We start from the raw sequence: 18746 nt of genomic DNA on the forward strand, positions 1-18746 counted from the left end.
TAGTAACCAGATTAAATCGGGTACGTTTTTTATCCGTCCGTGAAAATACTGCCCCCTATCCTAAACTGGTTAACTCTACCTACATGTACATGTTACCTTGACTAACTGGTGCCCCCACACATTGACTCTGTACCGGTGCCCCCTGTATATAGCCTCGCTTGTTATTTTACAGCTGCCATTTTAATTGATACTTTTATTTTAAATGTTTTACTTAACACTTTGTATTTTTTTTTCTTGACTTCTTAAAGCATTGTTGGTTAAGGGCTTGTAAGTAAGCATTTCACTGTAAGGTCTACACCTATTGTATTCGGCACATGTGACAAATAGAATTTGATTTGATGAGTTTTTTTGTTTTCCAGCTGGAGTGCCTGAAGTTGATTGCATCCCAGAAGTTCACTGACAAACGGATAGGGTACTTGGGAGCCATGCTACTGTTGGACGAGAGGCAGGACGTCCATCTATTAATGACAAACTGCATCAAGAAGTAAGGCAGACCAGAATCGCATTGGCTCAAACACACTATCCTGACAGGAACAGCTGCTTATTTGTAGTGTGGGAGTAGAGATAAGAGCTGTGCTGCGGGAGGTGGTGATGTGCACCAACACCAGTGTTCTGTTACTGCCAGAAATGTTACTCATGAGTGGTGCTCTCGCCAGAAGCGTGTGCTTCTGATGTTGGATACGGAAACAGCCCCATAACCTGCCGGACCAGCTGTTGCTTCTTTTTCTCAATCTCTTGCCTTCGTGCACATTTTTCTTCTTTCCTGTAAACCCTGCTCTATCCTTCGTCGTCCCTTTTACCCACCTCTTCCTGTTTCTTATATATTTTTTCTTTCTCTTCTACATATCGGCGCCATCCTATATTTCTGATCTATTATCTCCCTACGGGAGACAGGGATACAGCCACATTCCAAAGTCTAGGTTGAAAACAAAAGGCATTTGCCATTAAGACCCTTAGACTTTGGAATTGTCTGCCAGAGATCAGGCTTGCAGATTCTGTGCCTGTTTTTAAATCCCTTTTAAAGACACACTTTTATAAAGATGCTTTTAATGTATGATTTTAATTAGTTATCTTTTTTCCTTCTCCTTCCTCCTGTCTTTATTTCTTTGCTAGTACTTTTATTTTATGATGTGAAGCACTTTTACTTTATACGCTATATAAATAAAGTTATTATCTGCTACCCACTCATTCTTCCCCCTGTCCTTCCTCAGTGATCTGAATCACAGCACACAGTATGTCCAGGGCCTGGCCTTGTGCACCCTGGGCTGCATGGGCTCCTCAGAGATGTGTCGAGACCTGGCTGGAGAGGTGGAGAAGCTGCTCAAAACATCCAACTCCTACCTGAGGAAAAAGGTACCTCTCATTCTCACCTAGCCCATATTTACTCTTTACAAAGAAGTGTTAGTCAGGTGATCAGTTTATAGTTTGTTAGCAGACCTGCCAACCTGCACTCGTTTTATGTACCATGCACACAATTTGAGGTCAAAGTATGCTGGTACGAAAAAGTACCCCAAAATACGCTTCTATTGGTACCACCGTCTGAAGTTGGCGCTGAGCCAATCAGGACTTGGGCGAGGAGAAAAAATGTCAAGCTCTCCACTCCGGCCCGCCCCCCGTAGTAGTCTACTATTTTCCTCCCTCGAGCTGAATGACAGCTCTCCACTTTGTCCGTTGATACCGCTGATGTGTGACAAAAAAGGGTAGGGAAAATGGAGAACGAACTATTCTGCGAATACATTTTCCAAAGTTGTATGTGTTAGTCAAGCACATTAAGACAAATGTAGTTAGCTACAGTGTTTAGTCAACAGACATGGCAGAGAGAGCTGTTCCGCTAATACCGTCCTTCACAGAAAGTTATATTAGACTGTCTTAAGATTATTAGGCCTATGTTGATTTAATCAGTTGTTGATCTGGCCTCTTGATCCAGCTGTATGTCAACAGTAGGTAATGTGATAATAATCAGTTCACCAATGACAAGGCATGTTGATGAATGGTAGCCTAGTAGTCAGACCTTGATGGATTAGGTCAGGGATGGAGATCTGAAACAAGCTGATATAGTCCTTGTTCAGTTGTTTCATATTCCAAATAGCCTACAGTAAGCTAGACCACTACATTACATCCAGTAATTGAATTATTCTCTTATTCTAAATGTTCTCCCCAAACAAAATTTAAGGAGCCAGTTTACATTTTTACTAGACTATCCACATAAAGACACCAACTTCTTACGAGGATTGATTTTTGACAATAGCCAGTGAGAAATCAGAGCGCCAAATTCAAAACTACAAATCCAATAATTTCAATTTCTCAAACATACGACTATTTTACACCATTTTAAAGATGCACTTCTCCTGAATCCAACCACGTTGTCCGATTTCAAAAAGGCTTCACAGCGAAAGCAAAACATTAGATTATGTTAGGACAGTACATATACAAAAATAACCACACAGCCATTTTCCAAGCAAGGAGATGTCACGAAAACCAGCTAAAATTATGCACTAACCTTTGACGATCTTCATCAGATGACACTCCTAGGACATCATGTTACACAATACATGCATGTTTTGTTCGATCAAGTTGATATTTATATCCAAAAACAGCATTTTACATTGGCGCGTGATGTTCAAAAAATATTTTGCCTCCAATACTGCCGGTGAATCAGCACAACAATTTACAAAAATACTCATCATTAACGTTGATAAAATATTAAACTGTTATTCAAAGAATTATAGATGAACATCTCCTTTATGCAACCGCCGTGACAGATCTCAAAAAAGCTTCACGGGGAAAGCACACTTTGCAATAATCTGAGTACTGCACTCAGAAAAATACACCAGATACCCGCCATTTTGGAGTCATCTAAAATCATAAATAGCATTAGAAATATTCACTTACCTTTTGATCTTCATCAGAAGGCACTCCCAGGTCCACAATAAATGTTGTTTTGTTCGATAAAGTCCATCATTTATGTCCAAAATACCTCCATGTTGTTTGCGCGTTCAGTAAGCTACTCCAAATGTAGGAAGCGCGCAGAAAATTTCACGACGAAAAGTCAAAAAATTATATTTACGTTCGTTGAAACATGTCAAACGTTGTAAAGCATCAATCTTTAGGGCCTTTTTAACGTAAAACTTCAATAATATTCCAACCGGACGATTCCAATGTCTTGAAAAACGTTATGGAACACAGCTACCTCCTCACGTAAATGCGCGCCAGTGAACTCATGTCATTTTCTGGGTCACCAACTTCCCCCACCTTCTTGTTCACTCTCTGTTCACTGCAAAAGGCTGAAAGAAGGTTCTAAAGACTGTTGACATCTAGTGGAAGCCTTAGGTTTCATTTTGCACTTCCTAAGTCACTGTGTGTTAGGTAGGCAATGACTTGGAAAGATTCCAAGCATCAGATTTCCACTTCCTGGTTGGGTTTTTCTCAGGTTTTTGCCTGCCAAATGAGTTCTGTTATAATCACAGACATCATTCAAACAGTTTTAGAAACTTAAGGGTGTTTTCTATCCAAATCTACTAATAATATGCATATCCTAGCTTCTGAGTTTGAGTAGGAGACAGTTTAATATGGGCACGTATTTCATCCGAAAGTGAAAATACTGCCCCCTACATGTAAGAAGTTAATTAGAATAACAATAACAAACTAAATGTAACCTAGAAAAATGTGAGTGTCGTTGAGACCACCGCAATTTCATTTCGGAGACTTCTGTGTAATCTATGGATTTCACATGGCTGGGCAGGGGCACAGCCATGGGAGGGCACAGGCCCACCCACTTGAGAGCCAGGCCCACCCACTAGGGAGCTAGGCCCAGCCAATCAGAATATGTTTTTCCCCACAAAAGGGCTTTATTCCAGACAGAAATACTCCTCAGTTTCATCAGCTGTCCGGGTGGCTGGTCTCAGACGATACCGCAGGTGAAGAAGCCGGATGTGGAGGTGTCATGGTTACTCTTGGTCTGTGGTTGTGAGGCTGGTTGGATGTACAGCCAAATTCTCTAAAACGACGGCGGTGGCTTAAGGTAGAGAAATGAACATAAAATTCTCTGGCAAAAGCTCTGGTGGTCATTCCTGCAATCAGCATGCCAATTGCATGCTGAGACGTCTGTGGCATTGTGTTGTGTGACACAACTCCATATTTTAGTGGCCTTTCATCGCCCCCAGCACAAGGTGCACCTGTGTAATGACCATGCTGTTTAATCGGCTTCTTGATATGCTTCACCTGTCAGGTGGATGGATTATATTGACAAAGGAGAAATGCTCACTAACAGGGATGTAAACAAATTTGTGCAGAACATTTGAGAGAAATAAGCTTTTTGTACATATGGAACATTTAATTTCAGATCATGGGACCAGCACTCTATATGTTGCATTTTTATATTTTTGTTCAGTATCATTTAATGCTGTAATTCAGGAAATGTCAGTTTTAAAGGTTTTTCAAAAATGCAAAATGCTCCAACTTCCTGAGGGGGAAGTTGACTGACCCCCTCCAGATCTCCCCTATACTTCCCCCCCCCCCCCCCCAGAAATGTCAACACATTTCTGGTTAGATACTGAAGAGCAGCCAAGTACCCATAACAGTCTATAGCCTAACATTCCTACTGAGACTGTCTTCTGCCAAAATTGTTGTTAGGCACAACAACAAACAAGTGCATTTTCTTATGATTTGAGCAGTGTGGGTGTTGCCTCGCTAAAGTCGTACTCATAAAAAATATTTAAGGTTGGCAGGTCTGTGTTAGCATGTCATAGTTGAGCACTTTGGAAAACATTAGAATTCTCTCCCCAGGCAGCGTTGTGTGCAGTCCACGTCATCAGGAAGGTCCCAGAGCTAATGGAGATGTTCCTCCCAGCCACAAAAAACCTGCTGAGCGAGAAGAACCACGGTGAGACAACAGGGGGCTGGGGGCTACTATGTCCTGCACAGAGAGCATTGGGTTTGGTCACTCACAGATAAAATGGGGATACTGTGTCCTTCAAAGGGAAAATTGGACTGGTGCCCTCTATACAGTTGAAATGTCCTTCAGTGAACAGAGCTGGATTAATGACTGTTTCCTGATGAGCTGGGGGGGCTGCTGGGTCCTTCAGTTTTTCAATTGATCACCTCAGGTGTTTTCACTAGACACTGATGGTTGTCATAGTACAATGGCTGTTCTGACAGCTTTATAAAGTGATGCTCTTGTCAGAACCAATGTTGCTACGAATATGTTTCTAAACGAGTTTGACAGTTGAAGTTGCCCATAGAAACTGTAAGTTCAGTTGTGTTTTCCCCCTCAATGGTCAAGGTAAAGATTTGGGGAGGGTAAGTTGATGCTAGATACATACCTGTAGTTGCCTTGTAGTGCTAAATTTGGCCTTAATGACATTAAACTGACACTTACTAAGAGTGAGAATCCAGATTATAGACCACCACAACGGAACCAGCAAACAGCTTCCCCATAGACTATGTTCCTTATTTTAGTAACAATGCTGTGACATTGACTCCCAGGGAATTGGCAAGGAAATTTGTGCACATTTTGTGAACTACTACTGTTCATCAGGGATGCTGTTGTTTGTTGACCTTTTTTCAAACAACTAGTTTCTCTTTGTCTCCTTAAGGTGTTCTCCACACTTCTGTTGTCCTCCTCACTGAAATGTGTGAAAGAAGTCCTGACATGCTCTTACACTTCAGAAAGGTATGGCTAGCTACAATCTAATTAGTGAAATTACTGCTATCATGAGTCTTTGGGTAACAGCGTAACACGTCATCAAATCTTTAGGGAGTTAATTAAGCATTTCTCCTAAGCTCACTCTACATTTCATTCTCTCTTAGTACTCATTTTCCTTTCACTATGCCTGTTTTGGATATACTTCAAACATATTTTGCCTTTTGAAACCTTGGATTACATTTTCCCTTAAGGTTTGCTCTACATTCAAAGTAGGCCTATGTCTCAGTCGTATCTCCTTGCCTTGCTTTTTTCCCTTGCTGTATCTCTAGTGGTTCTGTACCTCGTCCCTTAGCCATAACAACCTTGAGCCAGCCTCCCACCACTCATGATCAGAACATTACTTTGAGCTCTCTAAAAGTGAATCTTCCCTAACATCTACCTCATATTTTTTCTGTCATTTGTCTTTGTTACAATTCCTGCATTGTGTTAGAATGAGAAGGTAAGAGTACATTCTGGTTTCATAGCTGGTGCATGCTGTTACTAGTAATCACACGGTCACTGTAGATGTAATCAAATCTGTGTTCCGTAAAGTACCTTTTTGTCTTTTTGATTTTTACTTTTACAGCGGTTATACGTTGGTGTTCTCTTTTGATATCATGACAGGATTTTTAAAAATGTTTCTTAGACATCCCTCACTATTGTCAATGTGTCATCATCAACCTAATGTGTAACTCATTTGATCACCATATGTTGAAAACAACATGATGGGTCTGTTTTCAATTGATCACCTCAGGTGTTTTCACTAGATACTGATGGTTTTATGTCTGTTAAAAGGGGGGTATGTGTCTGTATGTGTACAAATATATATTTCAGAAAAATATATTCGCATTGGTGCAAATTGTCTATGAATATTCTTGCCTAGCATTCCTGGTAAGAATTATGATTCGGGTTAAATTTCATCCAGATGTGATTGAATGTGACATCACAGTTCGATTAGCTTTTTAAAACCCAACATCCTAACTGAATGTTTTCATACAATCAATGCTGTCTTGATTACCATAACCCAGAAATGTAAGTTACATTGACAATTAAATCAAGAGAATGTAAAGAATAACTGCACATTCTACAAAATACTTTGTCAAGTTATTTCAGTAACAAGGTTGGACACCGATTCTTTAGAAATAAAGACCTTGACCCTTGATGGTACCCCTCCTCTCCTGTTGTTGGTCTTTTGTAGTTGGTTCCACAGCTGGTGAGAATCCTGAAGAACCTGATCATGTCTGGTTACTCTCCTGAGCATGACGTGTCTGGCATCAGTGACCCCTTCCTGCAGGTGAGACCTTTGACCTTGTGTTTAGTTCCAATCATTTGATCTTCTGTAACATCAACTTGGCTAGGCCAGTCAGTGATGCCCCTTCATTGCAGGTGCGGATATTGAGACTATTGCGAATTCTGGGCAGGAGTGATGATGACTCAAGTGAAGCAATGAATGACATTCTTGCACAGGTGAGAATATAGGTTAATCAATAGTACTCGAGGCTTACTGCCCTAGAGATATGGCCTTACAATCAGACTAACGGTTTCTTCGCCCTTGTAGGTGGCAACCAACACTGAGACCAGTAAAAATGTAGGCAATGCAATCCTCTACGAGACAGTACTGACCATAATGGACATCAAATCAGAAAGTGGATTGAGGGTGTTGGCCATCAACATACTGGGACGCTTCCTTCTCAACAATGACAAAAATATTAGGTAAGTAACACCCTTGCGGAACTAATTAATTGAATGATCTGAACATAGGTCATCAAAGTCTGAGGTAATATAACACTTTTATGGTGTATTTTTGTCCACCCTCAAGATATGTGGCACTGACGTCCCTACTGAAGACTGTACAGACGGACCACAATGCAGTGCAGAGGCATCGGAGCACCATTGTGGACTGTCTAAAAGACCTGGATGTGTCCATCAAGAGGTGAGACCTACACCTAAATGAGGAGAACATGAGTGACATACAGTATAGACATTAGTACATAACACACTAGTACAACACACTGCTAGTCACTGTACATACATTTCTCCACAAAATAAGGGTCAGAAGATGTAGAGATTTCCTTGTCTTATCGTCCTCCCATTTTCCTCTCTAGGCGTGCGATGGAGCTGAGCTTCGCCCTGGTGAATGGGAACAACATCCGAGGCATGATGAAGGAGCTGCTCTACTTCCTGGACTCCTGTGACCCAGAATTCAAAGCGGACTGTGCGTCCGGGGTCTTCCTGGCTGCAGAGAAGTAAGGCTCGGGTGTGGTCCAGTTAGAGCTGGAAGATCCGTAGAGATCAGTCTTTGCCAATCAGAAGGCTCTTGCTAGTTCCATAGCAACATTAAGCAGTTGCACCATGTGAAACCGTTCTCAACATCATCCCGTGGCTTGTAGGTCTTTACCACCTCATTTTGTTTGTATTGGCCGCTGCTCAGCAGTTGTAGTAGTGGTTCGAGAGGTAATAGAAGGATTAGTAGTGATTGCATGAGAGGCCATGGCAGCAGTCATTTTTGCATGTTGGCTGTTCACACAGATCCTGACTGAATGCCTCAGTTTCCTTGCATTAGGAATGTAGGCTTAGAGAATAGATTACAGTCAGTGGCCTCAAGCACCTCCAATGATTAACTATTGTTTCTGCATCCTCCGGTTAATGTGTGTGGCTTACTTACTAAAATGCTGTGTGATGAAAAAATGAGTGATCCATCGTCAGAGCATGACATTGTTGATACCATATATTTTCTGACAGCGTAAACCTCAGTCCAACTTTTTTCAGTTCATGGTTATATGATCCTCCGCTCAGTGTAATGCAGAGGTGACTGATGCGTGTTCTGTTTCACAGGTATGCGCCTTCAAAAAGATGGCACATTGACACCATCATGAGAGTCCTGACAACGGTATATGTATAATTTCATCAAATACTTTTCTCTGCACAGATGATGGTAAAATAAATAATTATGCTTGACTGTTGAGTGATGAATCCTTGAGTGATCCATCGACTGAACTGCAAATGATGATCTCATATCTGACAACAGCCGCTTTTTACCGTCTTAGACACGGTCTAGTCTTGAAATTGTTTTTGTCACTGACCCTATACAAAATTATCATCTGCCTCATTGTCCATTTTGAGATGTTTATTTTTAACAACACCTGTTTGTGTCCAGGCGGGGAGCTATGTCCGAGACGACTCTGTCCCCAACCTCATCCAGCTCATCACCAACAGTGTGGAGATGCATGCCTACACGGTGCAGAGACTCTACAAAGCTCTGCTGGATGACATCTCACAGGTCCGAGACATCTCTGGTCACACACACGTCATACACACCCCTTGTATGATAAGGGGAAAATACACACTGAAACAGCCGTAACCAGACAAATAAGTGGAACCTGACAATGAATATGTTGATTGAAACGTTATTGGATCACTAAAGATCACATTTGGAAGTAGCAAACAGTGTGCGGATGTTTCCCTTCCTCTCTGAGGAGGACTGGTTACAGTGAATCTGATCCTTCTGAAGTATAAGCGTTTGTCTCCCATAGCAACCACTGGTCCAGGTGTCATCCTGGTGTATAGGGGAGTATGGAGACCTGCTGGTATCTGGACAGTGTGAGGAGGAGGAGCCCATCCAGGTAGACTTCCTGAAGCACTCAATCACCTCAACTATTTCATCTAGAATGTTACACACAACACGTCTATGTGCACTGCCGACCTCAAGTTGAAGTGTATATATTTTCAGGTGACAGAGGATGAAGTCCTGGATGTTTTGGAAGGTCTTCTTGTGTCCAACTTGTCCACCCCTGTAACCCGTGGTTACTCCCTCACTGCCATCATGAAGCTGTCTACTCGCTTCAGCAGTGTCAAGTAAGTCCATCTGTGTTGAGCAGAGAGAATATCCAACAGGTTATGATGATTTTTCCCCCCCTTAGCTCTGAAATGAATGGCAGGACGCACACTCAAGGTTAACATTTTTGTCTTAAAATCTCCAGCCGAATCAAGAAGGTGGTGTCAATATACGGCAGCAGCATCGACGTGGAGCTGCAACAGAGAGCTGTGGAGTACAATGCACTTTTCAAGAAATATGATCACATGAGGTGAGTATGCTCCAAAATGTATTTCCATTTATTATAAGCACTTTTCTGTAGAAATGATTGGTGCTTCCCCTTGTTTACTGTAATTTCCGGACTATTGAGCGCACCTGAATATAAGCCGCACCCACTGAATTAAAAAATCTATATTATTTTGAACATAAATAAGCCGCACATGTCTATAAGCCGCAGGTGCCTACCGGTACATTGAAACAAATGAACTTTACACAGGCTTTAACGAAACATGGCTTGTAACAAAAATAAATAGGCTTTAACGAAACACGGCTTGTAACAAAATAAATAGGCCTTAACGAAACACGGCTTGTAACAAAAAATAAAAAATTTGCAGTAAACAGTAGCCTACCAAGAAAGTCATTGGTCACTATCTTCCTCCTCCTGTGCACTGAAACCACTGAAACCATCTCCTTCGGTGTCGGAGTTGAATAGCCTCAGAATTGCTTCATCCGATATTGGATCGTTTTCATTGTCGCTCTCGTCACTTTCATCCGGAGGCAAATCCCCCGCTGAGCCCTCTTCAACACGCAGCAGTCCAGCCTTTCGAAACCCGTTGATGATAGTGGATTTTTTGACAATGCTCCACGCTGTCAGGACCCACAAATTTGAAAGCGGGAAAAATCCATATATTAACCGCGTCATTGTTTAAGCCGCGAGGTTCAAAGCGTGGGAAAAAAGTTGCGGTTTATAGTCCGGAATTTACGGTAGTTCCCATTAAGTCAAGGAAATTTACCTATTTCCTTCTCCCCCCCCCCCCATCTCATTCTCTTCCTCTCTAAAGGCCTGCCTTACTGGAGCGAATGCCCATCATGGAGAAAACGGCCTCCAATGGCCCTACAGAGATCGTGCAGACCAATGGGGAGACAGAGCCCTCGGTGCCTGACACAAAACACCCGCCCCTAGTCACCCAGCCAGCCAACCAGGTGAGGGAAAGGTCACGGTCACATGACATATCTGTACTAACCATTGCTGGGAGGTTTTCTGTCACAGACGATGTGTAGCTGAATCAGTGGATCAACATCTGATTCAATCCGTATCACTGAAGTTCAGCGTTATACGCAAATGAAATGTTAAGGTCATTTCTGTTTGAGCTGACATATGTAGCAGCTTTTACCATGAATGCGGTCTTTGCTGATGTGGGAATGTTTAAAAAAAAATGCAGATTGCGCTGTAGCGCAGATCTTTAGCGATACGGATTGAATCGAGCCCTTAAACTCTGTGGTGAAAGTCCACAAATCAGAGTAAGTCTGCTAATGCTTTTACAAACTGGTCAAGCAAGGACCCCTGCTGATAGGAAAATTAAACTGTGCTGGGCATGTCAATCTATAGATTAATATATAAAGTAGTCTACATTTTCCTTTTTTGAGTTACAAAATATTTTACCATCATGTTCTAAAACAAAGCATAAATGAGATGTTATTCAGAGCACTGTTGTTTTGTCCAAATCCTCCCTGTATTACAGGTTTAATCTACAAATCTGCCTTGTATTACAGGTTCAATCTACATGTGCTTTATGATTTAGTTTCTCTTCTGTTCCAGGCTAATGACTTGTTAGACCTGCTGGGAGGTAATGATGTGGTGCCTGTGATCCAAACCACCCTGCCCACCAAGCCTGCCTCGGCTGGAGGAGAGCTGCTCGACCTACTGGGGGACCTCTCACTGTCTGGTAGGACCACAGTCTCTCTCTTTCTCTCTCTTTCTCTCCAGTCCAAAGCACAGGTGGACCAACCGTGGTCATTGGTTAGGGCAACTTGATTGGTTTCTTCTTTTCTCTTTCACCTATTCTCTCTGTCACCCTCCCTGTACCTTCCTTCATAAAGTAACCACACTAGTCACTCCACATCCTGCTTGACTTGGTCAGGAATCAACTTGTCTTGTGAACTATCACCAGTGGTATCACTGTTATGTCTGTGTGGTTCCCTGTATCCTGTTGGAACCCCCTGTGTTGTTGTCCGCCTCCCTAGGTGGTCCAGCTCCTGCCCCCTCTGTGCCCATCTCCCAGCCCCCCTTCCTCCTGGATGGCCTCTCCTCACAACCCCTGTTTAATGATATTTCAGCAGGTGAGAGCTAGCGCTCATCAGGGAAGCTTTCAAATTTGTCATTTGATCCAAACCCCTCTCCCGCCATGTTTATTTTTTTATTTGATTTATTATTTTACTTGGCAAGTCCGTTAAGAACAAATTCTTATTTACAATGACGGCCTTGCAAAAGGCCTCCTGCAGGGACGAGGGGGCTTGGGATTTAAATAAATTATATTTATAATATTAACATAAGACAAAACAAACATCACAACAAGAGAGACAACATCACATGACAACACAGCATGGTAGCAACACAGCATAACAACAACATGATAGCAACACAACATGGTTGCAGCCTAAATCATGGTACAAACATTATTGGGCACAGTCAACAGCACATTGGTCAAGAAGGTAGAGGCAACAATACATCACACAAAGCAGCCACAACTGTCAGTAAGAGTTTCCATGACTGAGTCTTTGAATGAAGAGATTGAGATAAAACTGTCCAGTTTGAGTGTTTGTTGCAGCTCATTCCAGTCGCTAGCTGCAGCGAACTGAAAAGAGGAGCGACCCAGGGATGTGTGTACTTTGGGGACCTTTAACAGAATGTGACTGGCAGAACGGGTGTTGTATGTGGAGGATGAGGGCTGCAAGTAGAGTACTCTCTGTCCCTATGTATCCCTTTCAAAACAATGCAAGCTTACACAAGTTCATACAATATTTTTGGGGGGTTATGTTTGGTACTACTTTTTCACTCTGAATTGTATTGACTTGTGCGTTCATGTCTTTAGCTATTCCCCCCATGACAGCATATAGCAAGAATGGCCTGAAAATAGAGTTCACCTTTGAGAGGGCCAACCCGAACATAGCTGTCATCACTATCCACGCCACCAACACCACCGAGGCTGACATGACAGAGTTTGTTTTCCAGGCTGCAGTACCAAAGGTGAGCCATGACTTGACAGTCACATTTGTGTAACTATGTAATATTAAGAAATATATGTGTGGTTCTATGATTGACTTCTGTAGCAATGTACAGCTTAGTGAAAGTTGGGAATATGCAGGTGCATGTCCTACGAAGCAGACTTGGCAGGAGCAGTCTTTTAAGCTCTGTGTCCCTCTCCTTCAGACATTCCAGCTGCAGCTCTTGTCCCCTAGCAGTAATATTGTCCCAGCACTCAACCAGGGAAGTGTCACACAGGTCATCAGAGTTCTCAACCCACAGAAGGTAAGAGATGTTCCTGTTTGTCCTGATCAATGGGTGCTATCAGAGGAATTTAGTGCAGAGGGCTCCTATAGAGTTCAGCTCTACATTGAGTAGTTCATATTGCTTTAATAAACACGTCTTTCTCATGATTTACAGCAACAACTCCGCATGAGGGTCAAGCTGACGTACACCCACAAAGGCTCACCTGTCCAAGACCTGGCCGAGGTCAACAACTTCCCTCCTCAGTCCTGGCAATGATGACCGTACCCTCTCACTCTTAAAGACCCCGCCAAGGGAACTATGGGAAAGATTCTCCCCTCCCCCCTTTACCCCGACTGATCCCCCTGTGACATCACTGCAGACTGCTGCCCTGGGGTTTGCATGGGAAGCAGCGGAATGTCTAACACACACAAAAAAGATGGTATGAAGACCATGATGACCGCAACAACGACGGCAACGACGATAGACATCACCAGAAATATGTGAAAACATATTAATTTACTAATCCTTCTTTTCCTTGATTGGTTTCACCTCAATCTGTCTGCTTTGCAGTTGCCACTATTTCTATCTCCTTGCCCTCTCAATGCACGTCCGCCCACATTGCACTCTCTGTGGTACGCCCACCCCTCTAAGCCACCATAGAAAATAGCTGTTGGCTATGAGCACTTGTTTAAGCAGTCTTTTTTTCTTTTGTTTCATGTTTTACAGGAATTTAACATGGGTATTTTTTTTCTTCCTATTTTCAAGCCTGAATGAGATGCAACTTAATTAACTCTATGAAATTTGCACACTGTCCGTTCACCACTTTCCCAATTGGGTTTGGAAACTTGGGGTACTTCGGCTCTCAGTATTTAATCTAGTTTGGTCTCCAAAGTGACTATAACACATTCTGTTATAAAGATCTCCAGCTCTATGCTTCAAATGCAAGGTCTTCGGTTGCAATACAAAGGTTAATCTCTCGTGGACAGATTCTGGGTGTAAACCGAAAAATCTGTCGGGATGGGATGCGTAGGATCAGTTTTCGTCACTGATTATTTGGATGTATCAGGATTGGCCGAAGTGCTTAAACTTCGACTGCTTCGCTTGTGTGGGGAAATTGGTGGAAGTGGGGGGGGCTTTAGCTAAGAGTTTCCTTTTGCGAGGGAAGAGATTTCGCAAACCGGAACTCACAATTTCTAATACGTATGGACCCACAACTACATCACGCAGCTGACCAAATTACGGGAGATTCTAGTTCTGGGTTAACTGAGATTTATAAAAATATTCACATTGACCTTTTCCCTCTTTAACATCCATTAACTTTGGCAGCAGAAAGGTTTTAAAGACCCAGAGCACTCATTAATTTTGGGGGAAACTTAATTTGACCCTCCATCCTGTTAAAAGGCAAAAGATGTGTGGAGTCGTTTTGAATTCCATCAGTTTTCTCTGAAGTCAGTTTGAGAGTTGTTTGAATCCCATTCACCTTGGTTGGCCAGAGAGGCCTTTCAGCAGGGTTGAGATACTGTAAATGGATAAAGTGCATATTTCGAAGGCTGGAGTGTTTGTTTGTTTGTCATGGGCTGGTAAACACACAGTATAGTTCCATTTTCTTTAGTTTGGTCAGCAGTTTGGTAGCCATAGTACGCCGCTATCTTGAAAAAGTATTTTCTGAGGTGGAATCTAGAGGATGGACATTTCTGCTTTGTTTGACTGCCCTGTATAGCACCGTTTCCCCCACATAGATGGGCACTATTTACAGTTTATTCAAGCCATGTTGTTAAATTCAACAGTTAATTGCTTAGATCAAGCCGAGGTTATTGAAGCAATATGGATATTGTATATCAGTGCGGGTCTGAGACACATCTTAGTTATAGGCAAATCCTTAAACAGAGATTCATTGAATATTAACTTTGTAAGTATTGAATCTTCCACGCATCTGAACAAACAGCCTGAAATGTAAGATTCACAGCTTTGGGACGTCAAAACATCTGTCTCTTTTTAGACTATTAACCTGGCTGGATATAGCCAGCCTAGAGACGACACGTACGTACATGTACATTAAGTCTATTTTGAATGTAGTTATATGCACTGAATGCTTTTCCTTTGCAGTCTTTTTCTGTGGCTCTCCTCTTTGAGGGCGCTGGCCATTTTGTTGGCACTATTTTTGTGGTAGTATGATTTTGTTTTTTTTGCAGTGATTTGACTTTAACATTATTGTCTGATATCAAAATGATGTGCCTTTTGACAACTAGATGGGAAGTCCCTAAACTGGTCTCATCTGATCTGTGTGAAGATGGTTTGTGTGTCAGGGAGTGCTTATTGTGGGTAATATCCTGACTAGAGAGCAGGCAAGACGGACAGGCTGGATGGAAGGAAGGAGTCGAAGAAGAATGTGACCTTTATATTTTAGACATCTCACTCTCTGATTTTCTGGCATTTAGAGTGGAAATGATGTAGTCGGATATCAGTGTAGCTTGGTGTGATTCCTTGGCTGTCATACTTCTCCAAATCAGAATCCCGACCTAGCTGTCGGAAACATTAACCTGAATACCTCACAATGTTTTCTCTTCCTCTTAACTATCAACAGTACCTGGATAGCTGTATTTAGTCTTATGTATGATCTGCAATCAAGTGGGCACCTGTCGGGCATCTCATTACTAACACGCTTAGCTGCCCCATGATGCTGTATGTGTTCAGACCTTCAGATGTTCAATCGCACTATATGCTTATTGATATTCACTATGCTACACTATCAAACTTTTGTGACCAAATCGGAGATGCTATTAGCTTTGGAAATAAGCTTTGGAAATATTTTTGAGCAATGATATGTGTATATGGAGAAAATGATTTCATTCTATTAACTTTTTTTTTCTTCTGTTTTTGACAATGCTATATTGGCTTTTTCTGTATATATTGAGGGCTTTTAATATTTGTCAAATATCCTTTCTTTCATCCCTTTTTTTAGATACCAACCATTTTCTAATACTTCCAATTACTCACGGTGTATATTGTCTGAATAGATCTTAATCAACAATATGATCTGAAGGAAAGACTTCCCTATTTCATCAGTCATCGCAAAATATGTATAATCAGCTGCCTGTACATTGTATATTATTGTAAAACGAAACGACAAAAGATGATCAAATTAAATAAAACCCCATTTGAAGACTTATACAGATTAGCTAAGGACTATAATTGTATACATATATGTAAAAAAGAATCATCTTGAAACGATGCAAATGAGCTGCGTTCTCTTCATATTCTTGAAGTTTGGACGTATCTTCTATTTTCTGATTTAGTGGGTGAGTAGGCTGCTGTTGATTTCTTATAGATGTCCTCTTAAGGTTTGGTTGGGGAGAACTGGTGTTGTCTGTCAGTGACGTACTGTACTACTGAGAGGTCTGTGAGCTGAGCACAGTGCTGCACAGTGACCGAGGTGGCACCTTGTCGGTATTCGTGGTCCTCAGAAAGGCCTAATCTGTTTTCATATGCTCCTTAAGAGGAGTAGGCCTCTTGCTAAGATGCTGTAATGCCTCCCTTGGTCTGTAATGTGCTTTATTGTTTTTTTTTCTTTCCCAGAAAAAGTAATTGGAGAAAATGTATGTTGTCAGACATGCAAGCTAATTAATGGACGGATGACCTACCTACATTGCACATGGTCCTTCTAAGAGAGTGATTCTCATTGTTGGGCCCCTTTTTACGTCTCCTATTCGCAGGTCATTCTGTGTTTTTCTCCGGTCCTATAGATTCTCTCCCCATTCATCTGGCATCTCACCTCCCATGTTAATTGTATTGGATTTCAGAGACATGAGAATGGGCCCAGAGTTTCTCTGAAGTGTTGAGGTCTTTTTTTCTCTTTTTTTTTACCCTTGTGATGCTGTTGCACATACCTTTTATTGTAAGGTGGAGATTGAATATCCTGAGTATTATCAGGCTATGAGAGGTTTAATCTGTGTGTGGTGTATATGATTCATTAAGTAGTTAAGTGCTTGTCCTCTCTTGGGGTTGACAGATACAAGGTGCTCTTGGCTGCCTGTCATCATCCACTCTATTACTGAGTCTGGTCATTGCTCCTGATGACTGCATTAAGGAACCCGTCTTGAGGACTGGTTTGTAGAGAGGGCAGAGAATAGGCCTGGTTCTGTTACAGGGAACCGGCCAGCGGGGTAGATGATGTTCGGGCTCTCTAAGATGAAATATGATCCTTTCTATTTATTGAAATCCAATTCAAAAATCAGGACTGAAGTGTGAGGCTGATCTCTCTGCTGTGTGTATGGCCTTTTGGTGTCTACATTTTTTTCAGAAGACCTGTGATCTTAATGCAGTGCTGCTTAACCTGTCATTGTGATATGACACAACTAAAACACTGAGCTGAAGCTGCATGTTAGCTGTGCTGTGAGCTCATTTCCACAAGGGGGAGCTGGTCAAGATAGAAGGCAATAGGGAAGGGAAAGACATCTCATACTTGTACCTTGTCTTGAATATTTTGTTTTTATCGGTTCGATTCCGTCAGCATGACCCTCTGTCAATCATGTTTGACCAGTTAACGCGTTTAAGGATACAGTGCCGTGCCCCCATATTGTTTTAAATGAGAAATGCTTATGAAGGTGAAATCCCATTGGTTTGTACACTGCATCTTAAAAAGGACATTTGTAATGGAAAGAACCCCTCAGAGGTCTGAGCAGCTTTTGAAGCGTTTTGTTTGTGTAATCAGCCAGTATACGTGTGTGTGTAAATATCTCTGAGAGTGTGTTGGCATGTCTTGCTACAGTCACCTGGTAGGACATGAAATTGGCTGCAATGATTTCAATTCACAACTTCTGAGCTGCATGTGAGAACCAATGTAAATAGTGTCATTTCTACTCTTTACGTAATCCTCTTTTTGAAATGCAAGAAAAGTTCAAATTTTTCAACAAATTCAACACACCACCTTGTTGGATTGTACATTTGAAAATGTAGTGTTTTTTTTAATTTTTTTTTTGTGGAAGTGGTTAAAAGTGCACACCACTCATTCGGATGTAATTGTTTTTTACTTCTATATTTAGCCAGGTGAATTCTGTGTGTAAAGGGGTTTGAAGGCGCATCTGACTTTAGCCACTATTATCCCTTTCCCTGTGAAATCATAAAGCGTCCATTGTACTTTTGAAAGAGAATCTGTATATGTAACCCTCAGATTTATCCCGACTATACAACAACATATCTGATTTGAGAAGGGGAGGAAAAAAACATTTTTTGAAATTCACTTTTCCAGACAGGTTTAACATTTTGAACTGAATCGGAGTCCCATGTCTTCAAGGTGGGTGTGAATGGACTGAAAATATGAATAATGATGATGTTGATGATTAAACCTGAGAGGCTGTAAACTACATGGGATATTTTAGACTTATGCTGTGTATTATTGTCTTTGGGTTGGAGGAAATGATGATCAAGAGTATAAATAAAAAGTCAAACAAAATTGTTGACCGGACTCATTAATTTATCAACTCTTAGGGAGTGCATTCGGCATGCTGACTGCAGGAATGCCCACCAGAGCTGTTGCCGTAGAATTGAATGTTCATTTCTCTACCATAAGCCGCCTCCAACGCCGTTTTAGAGAATTTGGCAGTACATCCAACCGGCCTCACAAACGCAGACCACGTGTATGGCGTCGTGTGGGCGAGTGGTTTGCCGATCTCGTCGTTGTGAACAGAGTGCCCCATGGTGGGGTTATGGTATGGGCAGGCATAAGCAACACACATCGAACACAATTGCATTTTATTGAT

General features: G+C 41.8%; 1 protein-coding gene across 4 annotated transcripts in view; it reads left to right on the forward strand.

The window, feature by feature from the left end:
- Window positions 1–18439, forward strand: part of LOC115167252 (AP-1 complex subunit gamma-1) — a 31968-nt gene extending 13529 nt beyond the window's left edge. For 2 of the 4 annotated variants that reach the window (XM_029721474.1, XM_029721473.1), the window contains exons 3-23: window positions 360–484; window positions 1212–1353; window positions 4786–4882; window positions 5595–5671; window positions 6135–6143; window positions 6882–6977; window positions 7070–7150; window positions 7242–7396; window positions 7503–7616; window positions 7789–7929; window positions 8519–8573; window positions 8841–8963; window positions 9217–9306; window positions 9414–9538; window positions 9664–9768; window positions 10559–10700; window positions 11317–11443; window positions 11742–11837; window positions 12590–12744; window positions 12928–13026; window positions 13162–18439. In XM_029721474.1, coding sequence (XP_029577334.1) covers window positions 360–484; window positions 1212–1353; window positions 4786–4882; window positions 5595–5671; window positions 6135–6143; window positions 6882–6977; window positions 7070–7150; window positions 7242–7396; window positions 7503–7616; window positions 7789–7929; window positions 8519–8573; window positions 8841–8963; window positions 9217–9306; window positions 9414–9538; window positions 9664–9768; window positions 10559–10700; window positions 11317–11443; window positions 11742–11837; window positions 12590–12744; window positions 12928–13026; window positions 13162–13263 — 2256 coding nt within the window. In that variant the 3' untranslated portion in view covers window positions 13264–18439. Of the gene's footprint in view, window positions 1–359; window positions 485–1211; window positions 1354–4785; window positions 4883–5594; window positions 5672–6134; window positions 6144–6881; window positions 6978–7069; window positions 7151–7241; window positions 7397–7502; window positions 7617–7788; window positions 7930–8518; window positions 8574–8840; window positions 8964–9216; window positions 9307–9413; window positions 9539–9663; window positions 9769–10558; window positions 10701–11316; window positions 11444–11741; window positions 11974–12589; window positions 12745–12927; window positions 13027–13161 lie in introns of those variants that run through there. The other 2 variants (XM_029721475.1, XM_029721476.1) reach the window with 2 other exon arrangements.
- The last annotated feature ends 307 nt before the right edge of the window (window positions 18440–18746 follow it).

Source organism: Salmo trutta, chromosome 29, assembly GCF_901001165.1.
Source record: "Salmo trutta chromosome 29, fSalTru1.1, whole genome shotgun sequence".
Lineage (NCBI taxonomy): Eukaryota > Metazoa > Chordata > Actinopteri > Salmoniformes > Salmonidae > Salmo > Salmo trutta.